Source organism: Patagioenas fasciata, chromosome 1 (assembly GCF_037038585.1).
Source record: "Patagioenas fasciata isolate bPatFas1 chromosome 1, bPatFas1.hap1, whole genome shotgun sequence".
Taxonomy (NCBI): domain Eukaryota; kingdom Metazoa; phylum Chordata; class Aves; order Columbiformes; family Columbidae; genus Patagioenas; species Patagioenas fasciata.
The window spans coordinates 179100882-179124365 of record NC_092520.1 but is presented as its reverse complement, the minus strand read 5'-3'; the positions used below and the strand labels follow the sequence as shown (position 1 = coordinate 179124365).

At 41.8% G+C, this 23484-nt stretch overlaps 1 protein-coding gene across 1 annotated transcript in view; it reads right to left on the bottom strand.

Moving 5' to 3' along the window:
• WIF1 (WNT inhibitory factor 1) overlaps positions 1-23484 on the bottom strand; it is a 42654-nt gene that overhangs the window by 7550 nt on the left and 11620 nt on the right. Inside the window, exons 3-7 of the mRNA XM_065847832.2 lie at positions 11557-11665; positions 7362-7502; positions 3346-3441; positions 1749-1844; positions 387-482 (exon numbers count right to left, since the gene is read on the bottom strand). Coding sequence (XP_065703904.1) covers positions 387-482; positions 1749-1844; positions 3346-3441; positions 7362-7502; positions 11557-11665 — 538 coding nt within the window. The remainder of the gene's footprint in view (positions 1-386; positions 483-1748; positions 1845-3345; positions 3442-7361; positions 7503-11556; positions 11666-23484) is intronic.

The window sequence follows — 23484 nt, the reverse complement described above, 5'->3', positions numbered from 1 at the left end:
TTCAGAGGCGCGGGGTCAAACCTGATCTGCTCTACACAGCTACGAATTGCAGTAACGTTTGAAAACAGCCGCTCCACACAGGCTTGGTGCAGCAGCACATCCATCTGCCACAGTATTGCCTGCACACTTACAGCTCGAGGGTTCTTACCCGGCTCAGTTACTAGTAAAAACAAAGCAAGGCAGGGGATGAGGTGATATGACAGTGAGTCAGACATCAGTAGGAGACTTGTTTGAAGGCATGTGGCATCTGACTCCCCAAGAGCCCAATCAGCTGTGTGAGACCCTCACTGTGAGCCCTGCAGAGGCAGGCGGCGCTTCATCATTCAGACACTGACACCAGAATAAGTTGATGGAAGCGAAAGCAAGCACACGGAGATGCTACTCACTAATTTCACATTGGTCTCCTTCATAGCCTGAAGGACAAATGCATTTTCCCAGGTAGAAGCATGTTCCTCCATTCAAACAGGTTGTTGTACAGTTTGCTGAAACAAATAAAACAGGAGTGAGTTAAGTCACTAATATGAACTCAGTCTGACTTGGCCTTTTCTGGTGCTCATCATAAATAAACATTGAGTAGGTTTAAAAACATCATTTCATCTGGTTTACAAAGGAAGACTGAAATGTGCTTTTTCCTATATAATGCTTTACATGGGCACACACACAAGTCAGTATAGAAATAGACAAGTGAACAATACGGCAATGAGATCCCTGAGGACAGACTGTGTTACATCTTTATCAATCCTCACATGTAAAGTTCGTTGAAGGATCAAATCACTATTGCTGTTGAAACTGCCAGTGTCTGATAAAAGGAGCACAACATAGGACTGCAAGTTACTTCTGCAAGAGGATGCTTCACTACAGTTCTTAATTAATGCCTTGACCAGAAACCTTTATAAGTTTTTGCTATGTGGTTACATAGATGTAAATGCTCTGTCTCTCACCTGCCAAATTACCTACATTGTGTTAGATGTGACTTTTTGCCAAAAAGCTGGGATTCATATTAACCCTCCAAGCCATTGGGAGCCTTTCATTACAATGCACTTTTGAAACACTTTTAAGAAGTGATAAAAGTCTCATCATTTTGCTGGAAAGTCCACTAGGACCTTTCACATTTACTCTTCACATCATACAGTTCTGCAACAATAAATGCAATATGATGTTCTGTGATCTGTTCTGCCATGAGCAGGTCAGCTATATTTCTGCAGGAAACTACTTGTTTTTTTCAATGTGGTAGCTTGGACTGTTACAAATTACTGTTCTGAACAACTGATTGATCCTTGCTATCCTTCCTGAGCCACAATGCAGCAACCGAAAAATGAATAGCCTGCTTATTTTTTCATGTGTTCAGGCACAGCAAGTTAAGGTACTAAATCATTAGTAAAACTATCTTTACTCCAGGAAACTAGAGTTCAAATAGAGAGATTTTTTTTTTTTTTCCTAGGCCAGAAATATAAATGAATTTTGTGGTAAGTCCCACAGCTATCAGTGCATCAACTAAAGTGATTATCTAAATTACCCTTCACGGAGCTGATGCATATGTATGCCAGCACATTCACCTGTTAAAGCACTTCCAACAGCTCCCAGGTTGTGCTAAAGCATCTATACGAAGAGATAAAAAACTTTAAAAACTTACTTACTTCATCACTTGCCTGACTTTCCAAAATCCACCCTTGGAAGGAAACTAACACAGGGGAATAGAGAGGCTGCTGAATACGGAGCCCGGGGCGGGGGGGTTAACCCATAGTTACCTTTGTCGCAGTTGATGCCATAGAACCCTGGAGGACAGATGCAGAGGCCAGGGGTAATGCAGAGCCCACCGTTCATGCAGCGAGGAGCACACAGCGCTGAGGAGCAAGAAGAACAGAAACAACATCACTGGTGTGATAGCAACTGCCTGTTTGAATACACAGCACCTTGCCTCCTTAAGCTAGTTTTCCTTCTGCTGAATGTACAAGTCACCTCTGTAAAGCATCTTTGTAAGTGGGTTAAATCAATTGCACCTCTGGTCTGTATCTGGCAATCTGTATCCAGCGGTACTAAGAAAATGAAGATTAAATTATGTTCCAGTCTGGTCTCATATGTAAGCAGAAATTGCTTCTTGTGCAGTTTAATTCCAAACTGGGAAGAGCAAAGGGGCCATCTAGACCCTCTGGATATTTGAAGTCTCTATAACTGGACTCTGGTGCTGCAGCTGGAGCCTCAGCTCTGCAGACAGGGCTGTCTCTTTAGGGGTGCACTCAGAGGTGTCAGCAATGCAGCAGGATTCCCAGGCAGGCTTTATAATGATCCCTCCCTTCTCCCTCTGCATACCTGAGCATAAACATGGATACTTAATGCAGGCCAGGGGAGCTTGTCGCGTGTCCTGGTTTGGTGGCCAAACTGTGCTGCATGTTCCCCATGAACCTTCTCCAGAGCCCCTGTGCTCTCCCAAGCCTTCTCTGCAGTAGCGGCCACCCCACAAGGCTCTTCCAGGGAGGCACATCAGGCAGTAATGCTTCATTTTGTGGTTGCCCACAACTGGACCACTGAGCGAGGCTGGGTCCATAGCAGTGAGTTAAACAGTACTCAGGCATACGGACAAGCTGGGGCACAGAATCACCCATCTTGTGAAATTGTTGGTGTCATTCCTGGCACAGCTTTGTCCTCAGTCACCCAGCAAACCCTTGTGGGCATGGCCCTGGAGTGAGCAGTAGCCACAGGCTCCTCCCAGCAGGGAGTTTGGAGCGTGGGTTTTTGGAGAGTAAGAGTTTATTAAACATACAAATGCAAACTGCACCATTCCAGTTGGCCTACAGGCCAGAGGACTCATCTTTTGTACTTAATATTTTGGATGTAGCCAGAGTATCTAGAAGCTCAGTGAAGGATGCCATTGGTATAGGATGCCCACAGGGATGGTTTACTCCATCTCAGGTCACCCCAGGGAGGGTCTGCCACTGGGGGAGGTGAAGGAAAAGGTAGGAAGAAGAGCTAGTTTCCTTGTGAAGGCACTCAGTTTCTTGGTCCCTCACTCCTGGATTTGTCATTTGGGGCTATTAGTCACTAACAGAAAGGGAGACTCTTTCCTTCATCTTCCCATCCTCATTGTCAGCCTACCTCCAAATTAGATTTTATCTCCAAATAAACAAATGCTGAACAACAAAAGTCCTGTGCTTTGTTTCCCAGCTAGTCCTCATTAGCAGAAGAATTTTATTTAATCTGTTTACCAGATGGATTCTCTTACATTTGTGGACTCAAAACATATAAAATCTTCAGAACAGGCCATTCTTTTAGAAGAGGCTACAGTGCAGCACCTACAGTTTTGTTGAGAAGTAAAGAAGACAGCTGAGAAGATATTTTTTTAATTACCTTTTTCACAGTGAGGCCCGTAAAATCCATCTGGACATTCACAGACATGTCTTTCGTTGCAAAATCCTCCATTTCTGCATCCTCCTGGACACTCCGCTTTATAAAATATAATGATAATCTTAATTGGATATTACATACTGCAATGTCAGCCAACTTTTGGTAGGATCAATATATTCCTTTATCACAACAGTAAAAATATTTGCTGACAGACAGGCAAATGCTGGCAGAAATAGAAGTTCAGCTAAGACCTCCTCAAGAGAAATTAGTCTCTTTTTTGCTAGTCTACATATAGAGGTTTCATCATGTGTTCAAACAAACACAAAATGTGCTGTTGACAGACTGTGCATTTCCATTGCTCTGCTGTTCTGTAAGTGGATGAGTAATGTGGCTGCCCTGCTCAATCCAGAACTTTCTCCTCCACAGGGGAACAAGCAGGCAGTGCAGGGCTTGCATCGCTGATTAGACCTGCCCTCAGTACACAGGTCCAGTTTCAATTTCTGCAGCCTTAAGTAGACTGCGCTGCAACTTGCATTGCATTAATTGCTATATCTGTTGCTACCAAGGTGACAAAATGACGAAATCTGTATTCAAATGAAAGAGTTCAGCTTCAAGGTTAGAGAAAAAGAATGCCAGAAAGGAATATGAAAGCATTCCTGCAGTGGTCCTATGTCGTCATGCAACTCATTCACATCTCAACTATCCATCAAACACTGGTTAAAGCATTTGGCAATGCTGGCTGCATTATGCAAGGATGAGAAATACCTCTGGGTACCATCACCATCCTCAAAACACCAGAATCCATTGAAAAAGAGGCAAAACAAATTGAACCCCATGGAACCCCACGAAGACATGACTGCTGGGTAGAAAAGCAATTGCTCAAAAATACCTTCCTAGATGTGTCACAGAGAAGGCTGCAGGCAGGAGAGGCTGCCTACTCCCTATAGAAAATGTGAACATCGCTCATGAGCAGTGGTACCAGGGCCACAAGGCAAGTTTAGCAGAGTAGGCGTGACCTTCTCATCTTGATGTTATGCTGGGTGACACTCCAAGTGAGAAGGTTCCAAAAACTCTGAGGCATGCCGAAACTCAGAGAGCAATCTTAATGCAACCATCTCAACTCAAACTTGAAAGTAATTTATTAGACAGCAATTGGCTTTAATGTTGGCATCAGGTCTTTTTTTTTTTCCTTAAGTGTAACAGCCGTGTAAACATCATGACTAAGAACACCTTCCAAGAGCATCCTCACTTCTCCTCCATTGCCTTGTCACCTGATTTGCTCAGGAAGTGCCATCACCTACTGACCACAGGCTGTAAAGATGTGCCATTGATTCATACCGATTTCTAGCTGAACAATATCAGAGTTCAAATTCAAGTTATAGCCTTTTAAGTGCACTTGTTTCATGTGGTAAGGCGCAGTAAGATGTCTATAAATTCAAGAGGATCATGTTGCCTGAAACATTTTTGCAGCCTACAGAGATACTTTAAACTGCAACTCCTATTAATACAGAGGAATACATAACCCTGGACTTAAACAAATTTGAATGATCCTTCCTTCTTCTAATATTTGAGTCAGGTGACACGTCTGTTAGTTAAACTCATACACAAATAAACTTCTGTTTTTCAAAATTTATCTAATAGTTGATTAAAGCCACAGGAAATGCCGGCTGCTATAACTACAAGCGCTATTCTGCTGCACTCATGTTATAGCTCTCTATTTAATGGGACGCAAAAGGTAACTCTGAGACTAAGGGAAAAGAAAGAAAGAAAAAAAGCCATCAGTCAGGTGGCTGGATGCTGTGTACACTGCCAAACAAACAGGAAAGAGAGAGGAGGAAAAGTGTCATTTAAAAATTATTCTTCCATCCGTGGCCATAGAAACACAAAACAAAAAGTGTTACTTTAGAAGTAAAGCTGTTTGCAGCAGTAGTGGTGGCGGTAAAGGCCTTTTTGTCTTATTGTGTTCGACCAACGTACTCTAGGACTCTTTCTGGAAATGCTTCTCTCTTTGTACCCAAATGCAGAGCTGCTATTCATTACAGAAAATGCATGCTTAAATACATACCATTTCAAACCAAAAAATAGGAAAACATTTTTTTTTTTTGTGGCCATCTCTTCACCACAACAAAGCCTCTCCTCTCCCACAAAACCGCTCCCTTGGTCTCCTCACTTCCTCTGGTGGAGGCCCTTCTGGATGTCCAAGAATGACTGGAGACAGTGACCGGGGCCCCGGCAGAAGGAATCAGAACTCCTAACCATGAACAACATCTTTCAGCGGAAGGAAACTCACCCCTACTCTAACACCAAATAGTAAGGACATTCTCATCCTTCTTAGCATCTGTCCCAGAACACTGCAGTGTCCACCTCAAAGGGAGAGGGCAGGAGTGGGAATTACCCCAGTATGTCTGGAAGAGACGAGGTGAGAAAAATTCCTCCTCTGCCCTCCTCTGAGTTTGGGAAATGGTCCTTGCATCTCTCAGCTTGCTCCGGGAAAAAAGAATTGAGACAATAATCACCCCCAGCTTTCCTGAGAGACCATATAATGCAATACTGATAATTTGTTAAATATTACATCTCACATCAAAACAGTAACAACAACAACAACAACTAATAGCACAGAAATTATAACCTGGATGAATGCTACTACTAAACTGGGTTTGGAGCCCTCTCTATTTAAGCCACGTTTTTCCACAATACAGATCTGTAACTCTGCTTTCCTTATTAGATTACCCCAACACTACTTCTAAAGTTTATTAAGTTCAGTATCTTTGAACTGAACTGAAAATAAAAAGATAGCAAATATTTTGTGTTGCATTTACATCAGACACCCAAATCTGTACAAGAGAACTGACTGATTTTACTTCCACCAAGCCCCCATTTTCCTTCCTGTTTCTCTGCCCACTTCTCCCCCTCCCCTGCTTTCCCTGGCAGCAGCAAGGCTTCAAAGGAGACAAGCAGCTTTGCTATTTAGGTGTAGTGAGGTTTCAAAGAATAAACAACTCCTGCTCCTGCTGCTTGCTGTTTGAAGCCACACTACAGCCAATTAGCTCAGAGAAAAGAGTGCAGAGAAGAACGTGTGTGACTAGGAACAAAGATTTAATAGAAGGATAAAAATCTGACTCTTTGTATGCCAGCCCTGTCATGGGTTAATTTAATGCAACTGCACATGACATGGGTAACTGCCTTAAGATACTGATTTTTCGATTTCCACAGCCTCAGTTTAAAGTGATAATTATAGCTGTCTGTAGTGTATAAAATTAATCCAGAAAGTCTTATTACATAATGTTTATGGTGCATAGATTAAATAGGTTCCCTCCTTTCCAAGTAAACACTGCTATAACTTCATGGTGCTCTTCTTCTACCAGTGCATCCTGTGTTGTGTTTACAGCTTGATGACTACAAGTATTGCGGACCAGCTTCCACCACCTTACCTGTATCCAAATCCAAGAAGCTGCCATCTGAGCTTCAGAGAAGGCAAAGCCAGATTTTGCAAAAGTGCTCTGATTTAGGATTTTTGCATTCCATTTGTATGTGCAAGTTGAAATTTAAGGAACTGTTGAAATAAGGCATCGGACAGTACTTGTTGAAGTCAATGTCCTTACTACAGATCTTAGAAGTTCAGTTCTCCAAATCCTACACCCCTTCTGGAAATGTTAGCCTCATCTTATTTTCACAGGACTAGCTCTCCCCAAGCACCAAGAATCATTTGCTGACAGGTGCTTCTCACATGATACATTTCTATCAACATCCTTGATGTGATGAGCTGTGAACAGCAGGAGAAACGCCTCCAACCCAGCCTACTAAGGGAGACACAGCTGACAGTAAGGAAAGGGTTAGTAAACGTGGTAAATGAACAGCAAATGCACAGGCAGAGCCAGAACAGCCTGGCATTCACCACCATTGCTACACATTGTGTGAGCACGTTATTTCTATCTTCTCCAGCCATTCTCCTAAATGAAACATAAGCAAGTTAGGTGACCAGGTCTAATGGTATCATGGCACGTCCTCTTTAGCATTACCTTGCTGACAGGTTTTAAAGAAGATGGCGTTCTGAGGGGTCTGGAGAATAATATTGCCTTCTGAATTCATTATGATCACATTCACTTCAAATGCAGCGACCCCATCTTGTTTTCCAAGGCAAGGAAATCCAACCTGAACGACTTAGAGGAGAATAATAACAATAATATTTATATTTACATGTGCATATATCTACATAAATACAAAATCATACAGAGAAGTACTAAAATATATTGATAATATTTATATTTAAGCTTTAGAGTAATGGCATTGATGAAAATCTGTAATGCAGAGATACACAGATAAGCTTATTCCTAGGCAGCTCCAGGACTAGAAGTACAGACGCACAGGAGATGAGCCTGTGCTTGTTTACTGACATAACCCCACCAGTCTGCAGCACAGACAGTCATCTTGACAAAAAGACACTTTTGTTTGCAGATGAGGCAACTACTCATGTGGAGGTATCTAAGGACACATCAAAACAAGCTGGAGGCTTATATTTAATTTTCTGAGCTGAGCTGATCACTTCTGAGTCTAGATTTTCCAAGTTCTCTCACAAACTCTGCAAAAACACCTTACACATTACTTTGGATGTGTTTGCTGTTTTGGATACTGCAATTAATACATAAACAAAATACTGATTTAATCAAAATTTATTGCATAAAGTGCTGGCAAGATGGTAGACTTGATAAATAAGATTATGGGTGCAATCATTTGAAAAGAAGACAGAGACATATCACTGACAGAACTTGATAAGTGTAGCAATATTTGGAGATTGTCTTTCCAGGAAAAGTATTCAAACAGTTTTGAACTACAAAGAGATTTAGCAAATAATTAAGGCCAGTAAATCTGGGGTATTTTAATGAGGAAGCAAGCCTGCTACCTCAGAGCTATGGAATGCTCTTCTGTGATCGTCACAAGTGATCTTAAACAATCTTCAGATGAAACAATTTTATCTCTTTTCTTCAAAATTGGCTCTTCCTAGCCGCTTTATAAGTTAGATCCAGCTAACAGAAATTGTTTATTTCTTTCTTTTGAAGATGGCCTGAGATTTCAGACCAAGTACTGAGCTAACGGCCCTACATTTGGTTTGTTTTAAATTGCTTATTAGAATAAATTTTGCAAGCCATAATTGGGCCATTTTTTTAATTTGTTGCCTTGGTATAATATAGAATAATTTATTGCTGAAACACATTCTGCTTCTGGTAAGTCCTACAGACTTAAAGGTCTGTTGCAGTTTTCATTATAAAGCAATTTCACTGTTGAAGTACTTTTACACTGGTCTTTTAAAAGGTTGGTACAAAAAGCATGCAACCATGTGGTAAGAAGGAAATTCTTACAGTGGATTAAACATAGTTTAAATGCAGTGAACTTCTTAAACTGTAGTAACCTTCTTACAGTGCAAGTGCAGGAAATCAGTGCTTGTATCAGGATATGTGTGACTTGGCGGAGCAAACTGCTATGGGGAGGAAGATATGGCAGAAGTTTAATGATTGCGCTACAGTCATATCTGGACTTCACTGAATTGGTAGTAAACCCCTGATCTTCCCCAAGATTTGGCTATGGGTTTAATGCAAAGACCAGACATGCATCTCTTACGGCTAAAGCCTGAGACGACAGGTCAGTAACCCCTTATTCCAGCCCTCTTCACCCTGGAAGCGTCTGCATTTTTGGTCTGCCCAGATGTCCAAACCCCTAGGCACACAGACATGCAGTAAAGGACCCTCCTGTGAGCAATAAGCACCTGGATCCTGGTGAAGCTCTGTGGCGGTTAAGAGCTGAAATAACATCTCTAAACTCTGCCTGGATCTCTGCTTTTTTTTATGCCAGTTTGAATAATGCTAAACATGCAGCAACAGAACTAGAATCAAAACAAAGCAGAGAGCAAAAGCTCCTTGCATTGAGAACCACAGCCATGAACTCCTATGGGCTACTGAAGCACTGAGCAGGGCTGTGACAGGGCAAAACCAAGGTCTGCTCCTCGCTTCCCAATTTAGGATGCAGTTCACATTTGCCCATCACTGGCTGAAAACAAGGAGAGGGAATCACAGCTCAGGACTTCTCTCTGCCAGCCATCATCCCACCACCAGGCCACAGAATTGCCTCTCTTGCACATTTATACTCTGCATCCTCTGAAGCACTTGCACCCAGGGCTGTAGAGCAGATGGCTCTAGTAGGACTGAGGAAAATTCAACTAGTGTGAAAAGGAACCTCAAGAAGCTTAATGATTTATATATAATTTAATTTTAGTTGGTAATTAGAATGCTCTCCTGGGATGTGGAGGATGTAGGTCTAATCCCTTTTGTCTGGGAGCTAATGCCTTTTCCTTCTGCTCAGGAAAACAAGGTTCCCTATATTGTCTCCAATGGAGGCAGGTTGAGAGTAACTCCTGTGTTGGTAGCACAGATCTTCAAGTTTGCAGGCAGTTGCTTTACACACTTGACTAACATGTAAAAGCCACCACCAAAAGCCACTTACAGTCTCAAGGGTGGGACTGCTTATGGGACATCTCTGAGTTACCAATCCCAGTGAGATGCCAGTGGACATGCAGGGCCTAGAGAAGAGTGGGAGTCCATGCACAGCCCTGCAGCCCACTGTCCCTCTCCACCAGCATGGCATGGTGAGCAGAGATGCTGCTGCACCCAGAGAAGGCACCAGCTTCTCCCACTGAGCACTTCAGCACCACTGGTTGCTCAGCATGTACCTTTTAATGCATCAACACCAACAGTGGGCAGGGAAAGGAGGTGTTCTGAGCCAGACCAGTGGGCTGGCGGGCTGTGTGGCAGAAGTAGCAAACATTCACTGCTTTTATAACATGTATTCATTTAAGGCTACTTGGTTAATTTTGGCAAGCTAGATGGCAGTGTGAAAAAAACACCATCATACTAGTGGCTCACTGTTAAATACTGCACAGGCTTCAAGTAGCATGCGTGTACTGATTATCAATCGTTGTTAAACACTGGACTCACCATAATGCCAAACAGACATTACACATGCTAAGCACAGTGGTGCACTGCACATGATCCACAGAAGGAAACATCATGGACATGCTCGTGCCAGTCCTGGAACTGAGGTACCAGTGCTGCAAACAGAGTAGGTACTTTTCGGCTTTAATCCTGAAAGTTAACAGACCTTCTGCTGGAACTGTGAGATCTCAATTCCAGCCTCCCTGCACTTGTAGGTTATGTTGAGGGGAGGGGAGGGGAGGGGAGGGGAGGGGAGGGGAGGGGAGGGGAGCGGAGAGGAGAGGAGAGGAGAGGAGAGGAGAGGAGAGGAGAGGAGAGGAGAGGAGAGGAGAGGAGAGGAGAGGAGAGGAGAGGAGAGGAGAGGAGAGGAGAGGAGAGGAGAGGAGAGGAGAGGAGAGGAGACTGGCCAAAGATGTAAACTTGTGTATCAGTGGTTCATTTGCAGCCCCATTGTTCTGTTCCATTTCTTATGTCTTTCCCATTTTATCCCACATGGTCTTAGGCTGGCTAAGGCTGGTCATGAAGATCACTAAGACACTATTGTCACCCAGATGTACATTTCTGCCTTCCTTCCAGAGACTACCACACATTAGCCCTGGAACAGAACATGCTGACTGTTATTCATCCACTTCAGAGCAAAGTGGGTTTGATAACCTCTCATGGAAAGTTGTTTTACTCCACCCAACTCACTGTGCACCATGGTGCTTCTGGAGCACTTACGCTGGCTTGAGCTCAGCCTCTTCTGTGGACCTGTAAGCTCCAGTGAAGGACTAAGAATGCGTAACTATGGGAAAAGTGGTAAATGATAATACCCTAAACTAGAACTTGTGTCTTTCAGCTGAATGCCTGATGACAACAGCTGACTCCAAATGAAAGTAAAATGTCCACAAACTGCAACCTCTGAGAAACAGAATATGATAACTGTTTCTTACACTGATCAAAGTTTTCTTTTTCGAAAAGCTGCACAACGTAAGTAATAATATTAATGTACATGAATTTTATACAACAATTTTGCAAAACTTTCTGCTGATTTATCTACACATAAAAGTTTTGTGTGACTTGGCTCAGACAAAATACGCTGCAAGACACACACTGTTCAGTGTCAAGCACTGTGGCAAGCATTTCTTTAGCAATAAACTTCAGAACTGTAATTCATGATAAAATATTTAGGTTTTGCTGGCTGTGGGATACTTTTTACAGGAACATCATTTATAACATCAACAGCACAAACCTGATGCTTTATGAGGAACTGTTCCAAGCAGAGGAATATTTATAGTTGGATCCGCCATTATGCCTTTATCCAAAGAGCGCAAGGACAGGAACTCGTAGAAGTACTCAGCCTATAACAAAATAAACGAAAAGTTGATATGTATTTTAATTGTATTCACAGAAACAGACCATTTAACGTATTAACTACAGCAGAAAAACAGTACAGTTTTCATTATGCCATTCACTGAATTTGTTTCTATTATTTCCCTGAGTGCTTCTTCACCTAAGCATAATTTTCAGATAATTTCAGAGATTGCTAGTGACCACACAGTAATCAGGACATAGCATAACAGCAAGGACCATGACATGCATACAGTGAACGTACATTATACAGAAAAGACATTTTTTACAAGCCACACCTTTTATCTGGCAGACCACAAAAATGTATGAACACCAGGCTAATTCTTAAAGCTGTTTTTTGCGCAGAATCCTCCAGAAACTGACTGGTGAGCCCAGATGATCTGCTTGCACCACAAGTACAGTTTAAACGACATACATACCCACATGCATCATGCAACTGTGGCATGAGAATATCCAAGTTTGCTCTTGGTTGATCTGCACGGCACAGTGCATTGCCCAGGGGATGCAGAGCCAGACAGTGAATAGCAACGTTGCTGAAGCACCATGCTAAGACACGTATCTTGCTTACAGCTTCGACACTGCCTTGTCCAACCTCAGTTTATTAAATTGTTCCAAAGGTGGAGCTGAGAGCTCTCCTACAGAGTTGTTGGCTTCATGTCTGTCATTACTAATTAGAACATAAATTATTTGTTTTGGCAATCCCCAAAAGGTGTTGACATTATTTAAAAACTACTTTCCACTACTTCCATCCTCCTCCTGATATGCACCTGCATTGTGGCATGGATTATAGGCTGTGGTACTTTATTGCATGGGACCCTGGCCTCTCTGTTGAGTCATCTGTTCAATATTTCTTCATATTCCATGCAAAGTAATGTCATGCATCTGCAGCATACACATCATGTATCCCTGAGATGTCTCCACCTTAGCAAGTCACTGGAGACTTTCACTACTGTCAATGGCAGAGCTGCCAATGTACAAAGCAAGTAGAAATTCATCTTCTCCCTAAAGTCTGGCTTCTCATTCACCCTGAAGCAGGTAATTGTACCTGTTGCTCTCAGAAAAGCACTTGAGACCTTAGCATGGGCACTGGCAAAAATGTGTCTTCATCCAGCAACACATTGATAGTAGAGAGTATTGTTATGTCTGCTTTTTAGCTAATATAGTGAAACACAGAGAGGTTAAAGCCAAAATTTTATGAGCAAACTGGGCTGACAAATAGTACTTTATTACTGCATACAAGACGGCAGTCAATGTCCTCAGCCAGAAGACTGTCCCTTTTCTCCTACAATATCCTGTCTCCCCAGTACATTGAAGACATGGACTTACTGTAGTGAGACCAATAAGGGACCACAAAGATGATGAAGGGACCAGAGCGTCTGACATACAGGGAGAGGGAGAGCAGAAAGATGGACTAGATGATCTTGAGATCAGACCATCTGGTCTAAGATCAGCTTTGGCCCTTCCGTGATGCTGTGCTCTGCTAACTCGAACAGCAGCCATGGAAGCATGTGGAAGACCATCTCCCTTTAGTTCCTGGTGACACTGGCAAAGCATTCATGAGGTGGGCAGAAAGGTCATTATGAAATTCATGATCAGCCCTGGCAACGCATCCCATCCATTTGTTTTGTGGGAACAGCAAGGAGCCCCCAAATGGCATGCAGGGGCTACACTCCGCATGGACAGTCTTCAGAGGGTGTTATGTAGGCATGGAGACCTCGGAGAAGGACTTGCAGAACAACAGGGGAGGAAGTGATGAAAAGTTTTAAGGGTGGGTTAAATACATGGAATATATGTGGGAGGGAGAGGGGGCATGGAGAGAAGCAGTAAAACAGGAGATGAAAACTGAAGTCTGGTGTACTGTTCAAAAGGCTGCTTTTAATTAAAGACATTTTTCCAATACAATATACCATGCCAAAATATGAAAACAAGCCATAAAGTCAGACTGTGAACATTTTTGTTCTCAAATAAAACTTTGGTTCAGAAAAATAATTATGTCTCTACACATCTATAGAATAGTACAGTGAGTGAGTCAATGCCATACTGTCTGTTTCTCATTGGTTAGCTTTGATGTTCGGTTATATCTAAACCAGGTCGTAATGGGTTGGAATATTAAAACATTATGTTCTTACTATTCTAGTAAACAACAACTGGTAACTAGACCAAACAGCTCCACTCCCATATTTCCACTCCAGCCACGCTGTGGTAGCAAGTCAGCTTGTGAGCCAGAGCCCTGATTTGTAGGAAAGGAACTGAAATCCCATTTTCTAGAGTCAAAATGGAAGTTCACTGCGGGAAAGGGAATCAGTTGCTGCCTGAGCCACAATACTCACAGCCTTTCAACAAAGGAATCCCCCTAACCAGAGTAGAGGCATAGCAGTGATTAGTGCCTGAGGCAGGAGTACGTTCTGCTCACACATTAAAAAGATGGGAAATGACACTGCACAAGCAACTGGCTGCTCAGGAGGAAAGCCACACATTGCACTGCAGAGAGATACCCGCTCTCACCATTTCTGTACAAAGGTTTATACATCTGCTGAGTTCACAAAATCTGAACTTCTTGAAACGGTAGTATCTACAAAGAACTGAAACACCTCAGGTAGATCCAGCTAGCATGACTTCAAGGTTATGAAACCATGTGCTGCAGAGTATGTTTGCAAATCACATGTGCTCGACTGAGTTGGTTTAGTTTTGATATAAAAATTATATACAAAAACCACAGTCTAGAGAGACTGCACAGTGGAGCAGAGTAGTTTAACTCCTCAAACCTGTCAATCTGAAACAAGGTATGGCTGCTGTAAATCCTGTCTATTTGGAAAAAAATCTGTCTTGACACAATCCCTACATCCAGTCTCCAGTATTGTCCTGCTGTAATTTGAGTTGATTGCCAATTAACTTGTATTAATCATCATGAGCAAACAACATACTCTCAGCAAATATTTATCATGCTCCAGCCTAGCATGAAATTTAGTCATGATGGTTAATTGAAGAGACAGGTCTGTGCAATTAAAATATTGTCTAGTGACTACCATAATTTGTGCCGTACGTGTTCAAAGTGAATGACCTAGTAGCGAGAACAAAATTCCATTGAATATTGTTGATAACAGGAATAAATGGGAATAACGTGGATAAATGGGAAAAACCCATAATCTATAATCCCTTTTCCATTATAAAAACATTCTCATAACTCTTTTTTTTCTTTCTAAGGCAGCCTATGAACTGTCTGGTACATGAGGGGCAAAATTTGGTACTGAAGCTAAATCTTAGAGCAACGGTGTTATCAGAGTTGATGGAGGAAATAGGGTTTGAGATAAATTGCTGATCTTTGACAATTGCACACTCTGCCTGCATGGAGGACTTCTGGGGTTTGGCTTGACTCCAGGAAGCACCCAAAGAAGAATATGCTTTACTTTTGTGTAAAGACTTTGTTTGAGACCCTCAGAAATGGAGGCAAGGGCCCCTGCAGACCTTGTGTGAGCAGTGCGGGAACTGGGTGCCTTGGGTCAGCAGGCAGCCCCGCGCAGCTGCTCTGTAACAGTTCCCCATGTGGGCAAAGCCCTCAGCAAAGGGAGGAAATTTAGTTTTAGGCAAATAATTCCATGCTCAGGATTAACTTTTATGGACTTTAAATGGCTGTTTTCTATAAATCAGAGGAATGTAAAAGGTTATAAAAATAACGAAGCCCTCTAACAAGTATTGTAGCAAACATCCGTCGGCAGTTTGGTTTTAAATGATATACACTTAAAATTCCTACAGAACTCCGCTCCTCAGTATAAGATCTGAGTTTTCTTATCACTCAGATGCCATGTTGTGCCTACCTTTATTTGCTTCATATTTAATCAAAACATTCACAAGAATGTGCTTTAAGTTTTCTTCATTTTACATGAAAGACATAGGATTAGAAGTAATGGCAGTATCTAAAAGTGAGGCAGAGTAGCTTAAATTGTTATAAGTCACAGCTCAATAACCTAATGAAATCTGCAGACTTTCTAACAAAGAAAAGAGAATGTGTGTTAGCTTTGCAAGTAGATGTGAGACATTAACTACATTTTCTTCTCATCATATTAAAGAGATCAGTGCTGAATGTTCTATTTTGTTCCCAATTAAATGAGAAATATATCCTAATGCAAATTTTCTACATTTAAAGAAATAAACTCATTTTAAAAGTTCCTTTTTATCCCAGATCCATGGATATTTCTGACTACGCACACACTGGAAGATTCTAGCATGCATCATCCATAGCAGATGCTCACAGCTACATATGCCACAAATAAAATCACAAAGTGAGGCAATGTATATGTTTGTCAGGTGTTTACAGCATGGACCATTACTTCTCCAAGATATTAACTGCATTAGGTCAGAGAAGCTGGTTCATCTGTGTTCCAAGATGCAGCATGAAGCAAAAGGAGATAAATTTCAACAAAGACGGGAGGTCGCAGCCATAGCCCACATATCAGGCCACTGAAGGAGTCTGGCTGGAGTATGGGTACATATGTCAGCAGCACATTTTGTTACTGCAGTGCAATCTAGACGCTGCTGTAACGAGCAATGTAAAGAGAGGAGTTCGAGAGGGACACCAGTGAAAAAGACAGATCCAAGTACACCAGCAGAGCATTAACTTTGAAACTCATCCTCACGCACAGGAAAAGCAGGCTACCTGAAAGAGAGGGCCAAATAAATACCCATTGCCCATCATTAGACTGCTAATGAAAATACGATTTTGGTTTAGAGTCAAGAGTCAATCCCTTGATGCAGCAGGTAACTGCGGTGGGGGCAGTGGGGCCACAGCCTCGGACCACAAGGCCAAAGCCTCTGAAGGCAGTGTCTGGGTGAATACAACCACAGCCATTTCCAGGTAGGTACAAGTACACTGCTACAAAGGCATGGGGTGTGTAGGATTTCTTAAGAAACAAAGTCGCAACAAATTTACAGCTCTTCGTTAAGGAAAGACTTGATGTTTCTCGCTCCTTCTCTACCTTGTTTTATTCAGAAACAAAAGGGAAACCAAGAGAGCACAACTCCCCATATTTAGTTTTCTTGTTTGATGGGTTTTCTGTAACATATTTTATTCCTATGTCTCTAGACATACTTTTGAGAAAAAGATGTTAAAAGGAGACAAAAACACTAGGGTTTTGATAAATTAGCACAGTTAATTATATCTTGAAAATCTCTAGCAAGGAACGATATTTATCAGCGTGAACCAGACTGGGATGTATACATGGTGCACAGGGTTTCTTTAAATTGTTTTCTCCTATGTCTTACAGATTAAAATTAGAAGGGGAAGAGCACAGAAGGAAGCAGTACACCAAAAAGAGAAACAGCATTAAGAGTTCAGATTGAAAAAAAAAAAAGAAGAAAATACACATAAGCCTTCATTATCTTCAAATATTTAATGAAACATGCTGTCTGGTATCCCAAGAACTGGTAAAAGCTCTTCTGCTGAAAAGTAATGTCTTGTTCTTGCACAAGAAAGGCTCATCTGTTCTTCTGTGATTCAGCAAAAGATCAGTGCTCTCTCCAGTGGAGATTTCATGATCAAAGATGTCCAAAATGCCAGTTTCCTAAGGCTAATAAAAAAGGGGGACATCATCCATGATCCTTGGAAAAAAAAAATAAATAAATACTGTCTCATCAGGTTAGTTCCAACAAAAAATTCTATACAGGTCTGCTACTGGCACCTGCAACATGGTTGCTCTATCTACACTGAAAATAAACTGTGAGGTTATTTTCTTCCCCTCACAGCTTGAAAAGTAAGTGGAAACCTGGGCTGGCTGATCCTGGGAGTGCATCTTTACATAGATTACAGACTGTCTGCAGTTTCAGGCTCTGGAAACATTTACTTAAAATTAATAGATTAGCTTGAAAATTCTTTTCAGAGAATGTCAAATAAAATTTCAATAAAACCTTTACAATTAGAGAAATGATTGCACTAACAAGCTAATTAATAAATATTTAGATGATGGAGATCTGAGTGGACACTACATTTAATTAAACAGTATTTCTAAAAGCACAAATGTAAACCTTTGAGATAATGGCTCATCTGATGTGATGAGAGAAAGTTCATAGCTGAAGATTAAGCTAATCCGCCTCTTGCATGGTGGTAAACATAGATAATGCACACAGATTCATTTTGGCCGTGCTTCAAACTTCCAACCCTTTGTTCTTAAGCCTCACAGGACAGCTTTGAAGTTGAGGATAAAGCTCCTCTAGCACACCATTACCAAAAAACAACCTTCTGATTATGATCTCATGAAAGTGTAATCAATAATTCACACAAGTTAAAAGCGTGGCAAACAGCAAAGGTCATGTAATTGGGCCTTTATTGAGTCCATGTGTTTCACTCTTGGCTGTAACTGGCACTCCCGTACAATAAATATCTCTCCCCAAAATGTAAGCAATGAACTTTCTCAAAAGTCATGAAATCTCACAGCACCTTGTGTCAGACTGGAGTCCTTCTAGAGTCTCAAAGGGAGACACTTCCACCTCAGTACGCTCAAGCGACAGAAATTTTGCAGCGTCTCTGAGTGGGAGTTTCTTCATTTACTGCTCAGTAGATAATGGTCTTTAGCCTTGTATTCCAAGCAAACAAGTGTTTAAAAGTTATGGTGAAAATGTTTTTAAAAAATTCGACTCTTTCCTGACTAGTTGTTAGAAAGCCTTCCTTAACACTGCTCTCTTTTAACATCTGCTGGATTGATTTTTCAAATGCTTTTTGGAATATCCAGAGTGATTCTGTTCTTCTTTTACACACTGGCACTGACCAAAGCAAATTCTAGGTACTACTGTGAAAGAAGAACTACATTCGTTATTTAGATAGAATGTTTGATCAGTGTATCTGAAAAGGAACTTGTGTGTTTGGTGTTGTACTTGAAATCACACTGCTTTGTGTACTGAGACAAGACCCCAGTATGTGGACACATATTACTGTAATATATCCATATACCACACAGGCCTCCATATAGTTATGTCCTCTATACTCTGAACTTTTCAAAGCAAGACGGACTTATCTTCATAGTAAAGCAGGGGAGTATTACCTCCAATTAATTTAATTGAATAAACTTATACTGCTTAATAGTATTTTACAGCATGAGAAAACCTTACTTTTGGATGAATAAAGGTCTTATATAAATGTTAAATACTTAGAAATGTTTTAAATCTTGCAAACCTACCACTAGGTTTCGATTAATTGTTGTATAAACAAATAATAGTAACAGTGGCATCGTGGCACCAACTATATTAATTATGGAGTTTACTCAGAACTGAACAGTTTCTACAAGGAACTTTTCTGTTTCTAAGGCTGTTCATAGGCATCCTCTGCACAGCTTCATCCCTTGGTTACAGAATCAGTCTCACAGGGTCCAGTTTTTTGAGTTAAGGTCCAGAACAGTCGAATATATTTGCCAGCATTTAAATGAAGTATCTTCTTTAGAGTCAGCTTCTCCCTGACTTCTTCCACACTGAGAGGAGAGAGACAAGCAGTTGCAGAAGAAAATTCAGTCCAGCCAGAAGTCTGATTTACCTGCTGCCTTGAACTGTCTTTATCTCTCTCCCTGGATGCAGATGGAGTCTATTTGCAGTGCAGGCATCTTCACCAGCCCTCACTCTTTCTGTGTGCTAGTTTTCTAGCAAAGTCATAGCCCAGAGATGTGGAAAGTCCTGAATTTCACTGTGGCACATGGGCTGCACTGCAGAGCTCTCTGCGCTTGATATAATTTTACTGAGTTTTAGTGAGAGTTACGTGGAGAAATCCTCTCTTTAAAAATGTCTTCCTTATGCCCCCAGCCATTGCTAGCGTACTAATCCCTTGCTACCCTTCAAGGCCTGTCCTTTTTGTCTTGCCCTTCCTCCTGTCACAATCTTTCTTTAGATGGGATTCAGATGGTAAACAGGGCAAAGAGCCATGCTGGTTTTCGTTTTGTCTCCTTCTGTTACAGCCCCTTTCTTCAACAGGATGAAGAAATGGTCCTGGCACTTTCTAGGTAAAAAGTTTTCTGCATATGAACTTGATGAAAGACAAAAATATTGTTCTGATATAGCCAGTGCTTGACATGACCAGGTCAATCCTCTCTTTGAGGAAGATGAAAGAAATTAGGAAGAGTTATGACAGTCAGGGTCAAGTTGAGCTTCCAGATGAGCCCTTTGCACACACTTGCAGAATGAGTCCTACTCAGAAAGGTATGAAGTTTATTTTAGGAAAGCCATCCTTCTGTTTTGTTTGTTTGTTTTTACTCTGGATAATGTGACCTATCACCTGTCAGTATAAACCCTGTCAGGGAGTGCCAGCAGCTGAAAGTTCCCCAGAAGAATGCTTTGCAGAGACCCTAACCTGATTTTTATTAGAGAAAATTCCAGTGAGACAGTTCAGCTTCAGACATGAATGTGCGGACCTTCTCAAGCGCAAATTTACCTCTGATGAAAAACCAGTAGGATGATGGCAGCAGAAGTCTATACTTTGCTTTGAGATAACTGCCTCATGTGGGATTAAAGAGTTTTGCTAAGATCAGAGATGTAATTTATTCCTTGATGCACAGCTATGGTAAATCTGGTCTGGTCTTGCAGACTAAGGCCAAATTGTCCTTTTTGTCACTTAGTACATCCAGATGAGCTGACAGCCTCTAAACTCTGCTGAAGTCAGAGCCTGCTGGAGGTTCTCCAAATCCCCCTTACTGACTAAATGAGGTGAGCAGCTCTGGGCTGAGTGCAGTCCATGGTACTTTCAGGAAGAAAGAAACACAGAAGCAGAATGACATCCTACACTGCAAACCTCGCTGAGCTGTTGGACCTGCTATCTGTATCACTACAGAAATGCCGTGCTTAGCACAGCAGCCCATAGGTCAAACCCTCCCTGTCATCTGCAGCAGGACTCGCTGTGATGCCAGTCAGCTGAGTCAATTTTGTTGGTTATGCTTCAATTTCTGCCTGCTAGAAGACACTTGAGGTCTGGGAGTTTTGTCTCTTGTTTTGATTTGCCACATTTTCTGCAGCTCATCATAGCAGGACTGCACCAGGGCAGCTGAAGGCAGCCCAAGATCGGGCTGTTGCAGTCCTACACTCTTCAGACATGGCTGTGTGGTGAGCTAACTGAGACAGTAGACCGAATTAAAGATTAATCACTTCTTTCTGTAGGGCTAGTTTTCAGCCAGAGCAACTCTCTGAGCAGCCACACAGCACTGGCACAAGAAAGAGAATGGAAATGTGTGACCAGGCATGGGAAAGAAGACAGGATCGTGTCAGCTGCTAGCCTGGGTGAAGCTGTTGTAGAACGGCACTGGAAGCGAGGCAAATTGCTCCTGTGCCACTGGCAGACATCAGCTTTTCTCACCGCACTCTCAAATTTCATTATCTTGGAGTGAGGAAGAAACTAAGCTGAGAATCATCAGTGAAATGATTATTCCTCCAACGCACTACTGAAACCAACAGAACCTGCATCCAAATAGGGCATGCACGCTTCTGATGGCACTGCCAGAGCTGTCATGTAGACACAAGGCTTTTTAGCTCCGAGAAAAATGAAAGATCCAAACACATGATTCCACCCTCAGTCATATGATCTTGCAATTGTTCATTAAGATTATACACTGGGAATAATTCAAGTTGACTCATGTTTGTCATGTTTTTAAGCTTGAGGCAGTTCATGTTAACAGGTTTATTTGGAGCAACACTGGATTAAAAACACATTTCTGAAATGTGACCAGGGAGCTGTACTCTTTAAATGGAATATGACACACCTCTCAGGAAAGTGAGACACATGCGAAGTGCCACCTTTCAAATTGTGACATGCCACTTAGGTATGCTGTGCGGTTGAATTGAGGATAGGCTGCACATCTGTTTTCAAGTGGTTGTCTTGCCATATCTTAGGAAAATGTTGTACAGAGTGTTACAGAAGAGAGTGGACAAGGATGCTGCATCAGGAAGATTTTGTGATCGTATCAACTGTATGTACATTAGGTGCTTGTCACTGAGGAAATCCACTGGTCAGGGTTTGACTTGTCTCAGCTAAAGACAATGCTGTTCTGGTGCAAAGGTGAGGCCCATGCTCTGCTGCTTTTGCGCAGGAGGTGCTTGGGCAAACCAGGGTGGAACACGTGCACTCCCGAATCAGGACAGGCTGTTGCTTCTCCAGCAGCCTTTGCCGCTACAGTGGTGCACACAGCATATGGGCTCCCTCCTGTGGGTCTCCTAAGATGTGCCAGAGAAGGACCATGCAAGCACAGCTTAGCAGCACTGCAGCTGAGGAAGACACCACACAACCTGCTCTCTTCAGTTTGCTCACAACAGGGACCCTCCCATGCCCTCCCCAGTGTGAGGGGAAGGAGATACCTTCTCCCCTTCTCTGCTCTGCTCAGAGCAAAGGGACACACTGCTGTCTAGACTGCTGTCTAGCCAAAGTGAGGTTTTTTCCTTTTCCTTTCTACCTTTCCGTTTTTGTTTTGTTTTGTTTTAGGAAACAAAGGAAATGCTATAAAAAAACCCCCTCGTGTTAACAAGAAAAAAGTTTCAATAAGTCTCATGGTATCCACTTAAGCAGCCAAAAGTCAGGAAATACCAGTGAATAATGCTGTATGTACAGACATAGCTCTGTCTCCTTGTTTTTACAGGACATTAAAACCTCATTAGGTATATGATCCCATACTAATTCTCATCTATAAGGCATAATATCATAGAGCTTCTTCTATAATTGTGAATCTTATACAGGCAAAAGGCAAAAAACCTGGCGCTGAAGTCCTGTGGGTTTCCTCCGAGTGAATGGCTATTACAAATGCTGAGAAGCCTTTGAAAATCTGCCCCATTAAGTCATGGAAACATTAATATGCAAATACAGAGTAAACCACACAGTTGCAAGATGTGTTTTAGAAGACATGCAGAGGTCTAGGGAAAACACGTTTGTACATAAAGGCCAACTACCTTGATTTAACAGTTTGTTTCTGTAACCTTTCGTTTGTATTTTTCAACTGACATGCATATGAATTAGGGGTGGCAGAGACTGGAACGCCACAGCTTGCTGACCACAAGATTCATTGGAAATGTTTTCTGGGGAAATGTGTACAGAAAAAACTCCTAAGCCCAAACCATGCTGGTCATATGGAAATATCCACAAATGTTTTCAAATGCAGATTTTTAAAGTAGTAGAAATCAGTTTTCCGAAAAATTATGATTTATCTGTAGGATATTAACAGACTCCTAAAGGACAACAGGTGAACAACACACCTCAGTCCAAAGGTCCATTTTCAATGAAATACCAAAAGGTATGTTTAGTTAACAGTTGAATTTTCAACATACAGGTTGTACAAATTCTAATCCAAGGCTTTTTCTTTTTTCAAATAAATGCCTTCAAATATTTTCTATGCATTGAGAGTGGTCAGTATCTCATCCTATGCTTGCCAGAAATAACTTGGGCTTTACCACAGAAACTAATTTAAGCATACCATTACTAAATGTGGCTTATATGGAAGTCTATAATCAGAGATAAAAAGCAAGCTTCACCCAAACAACTCTTTGCTGCTTGATTATCATCAGAGTAGACACTTGTGCATTTGAAGTAAACTGTCCCATGAATGTGGCAGGGGTAGCAAAACCAGATTTGTTGTCAAGGCATAATAATGATGTGTTAAACAGAGCTGCAAATTCTCACAATTGAATATCAGTTCAAGAAATTCTGCTCAGGCTGTAAGAAAAGCTCCTGCTCTCCTTTCTATGTCTCACGACGCTTAGGGAAGCCCCTCCAGACTGGCTAATTCCTCCACTAGACATGGACTGGCACAACTCTCTCCTCAGAGCAGAGAGGGTTAGTTATTGTGCCCTCTTCTGTTTTGAT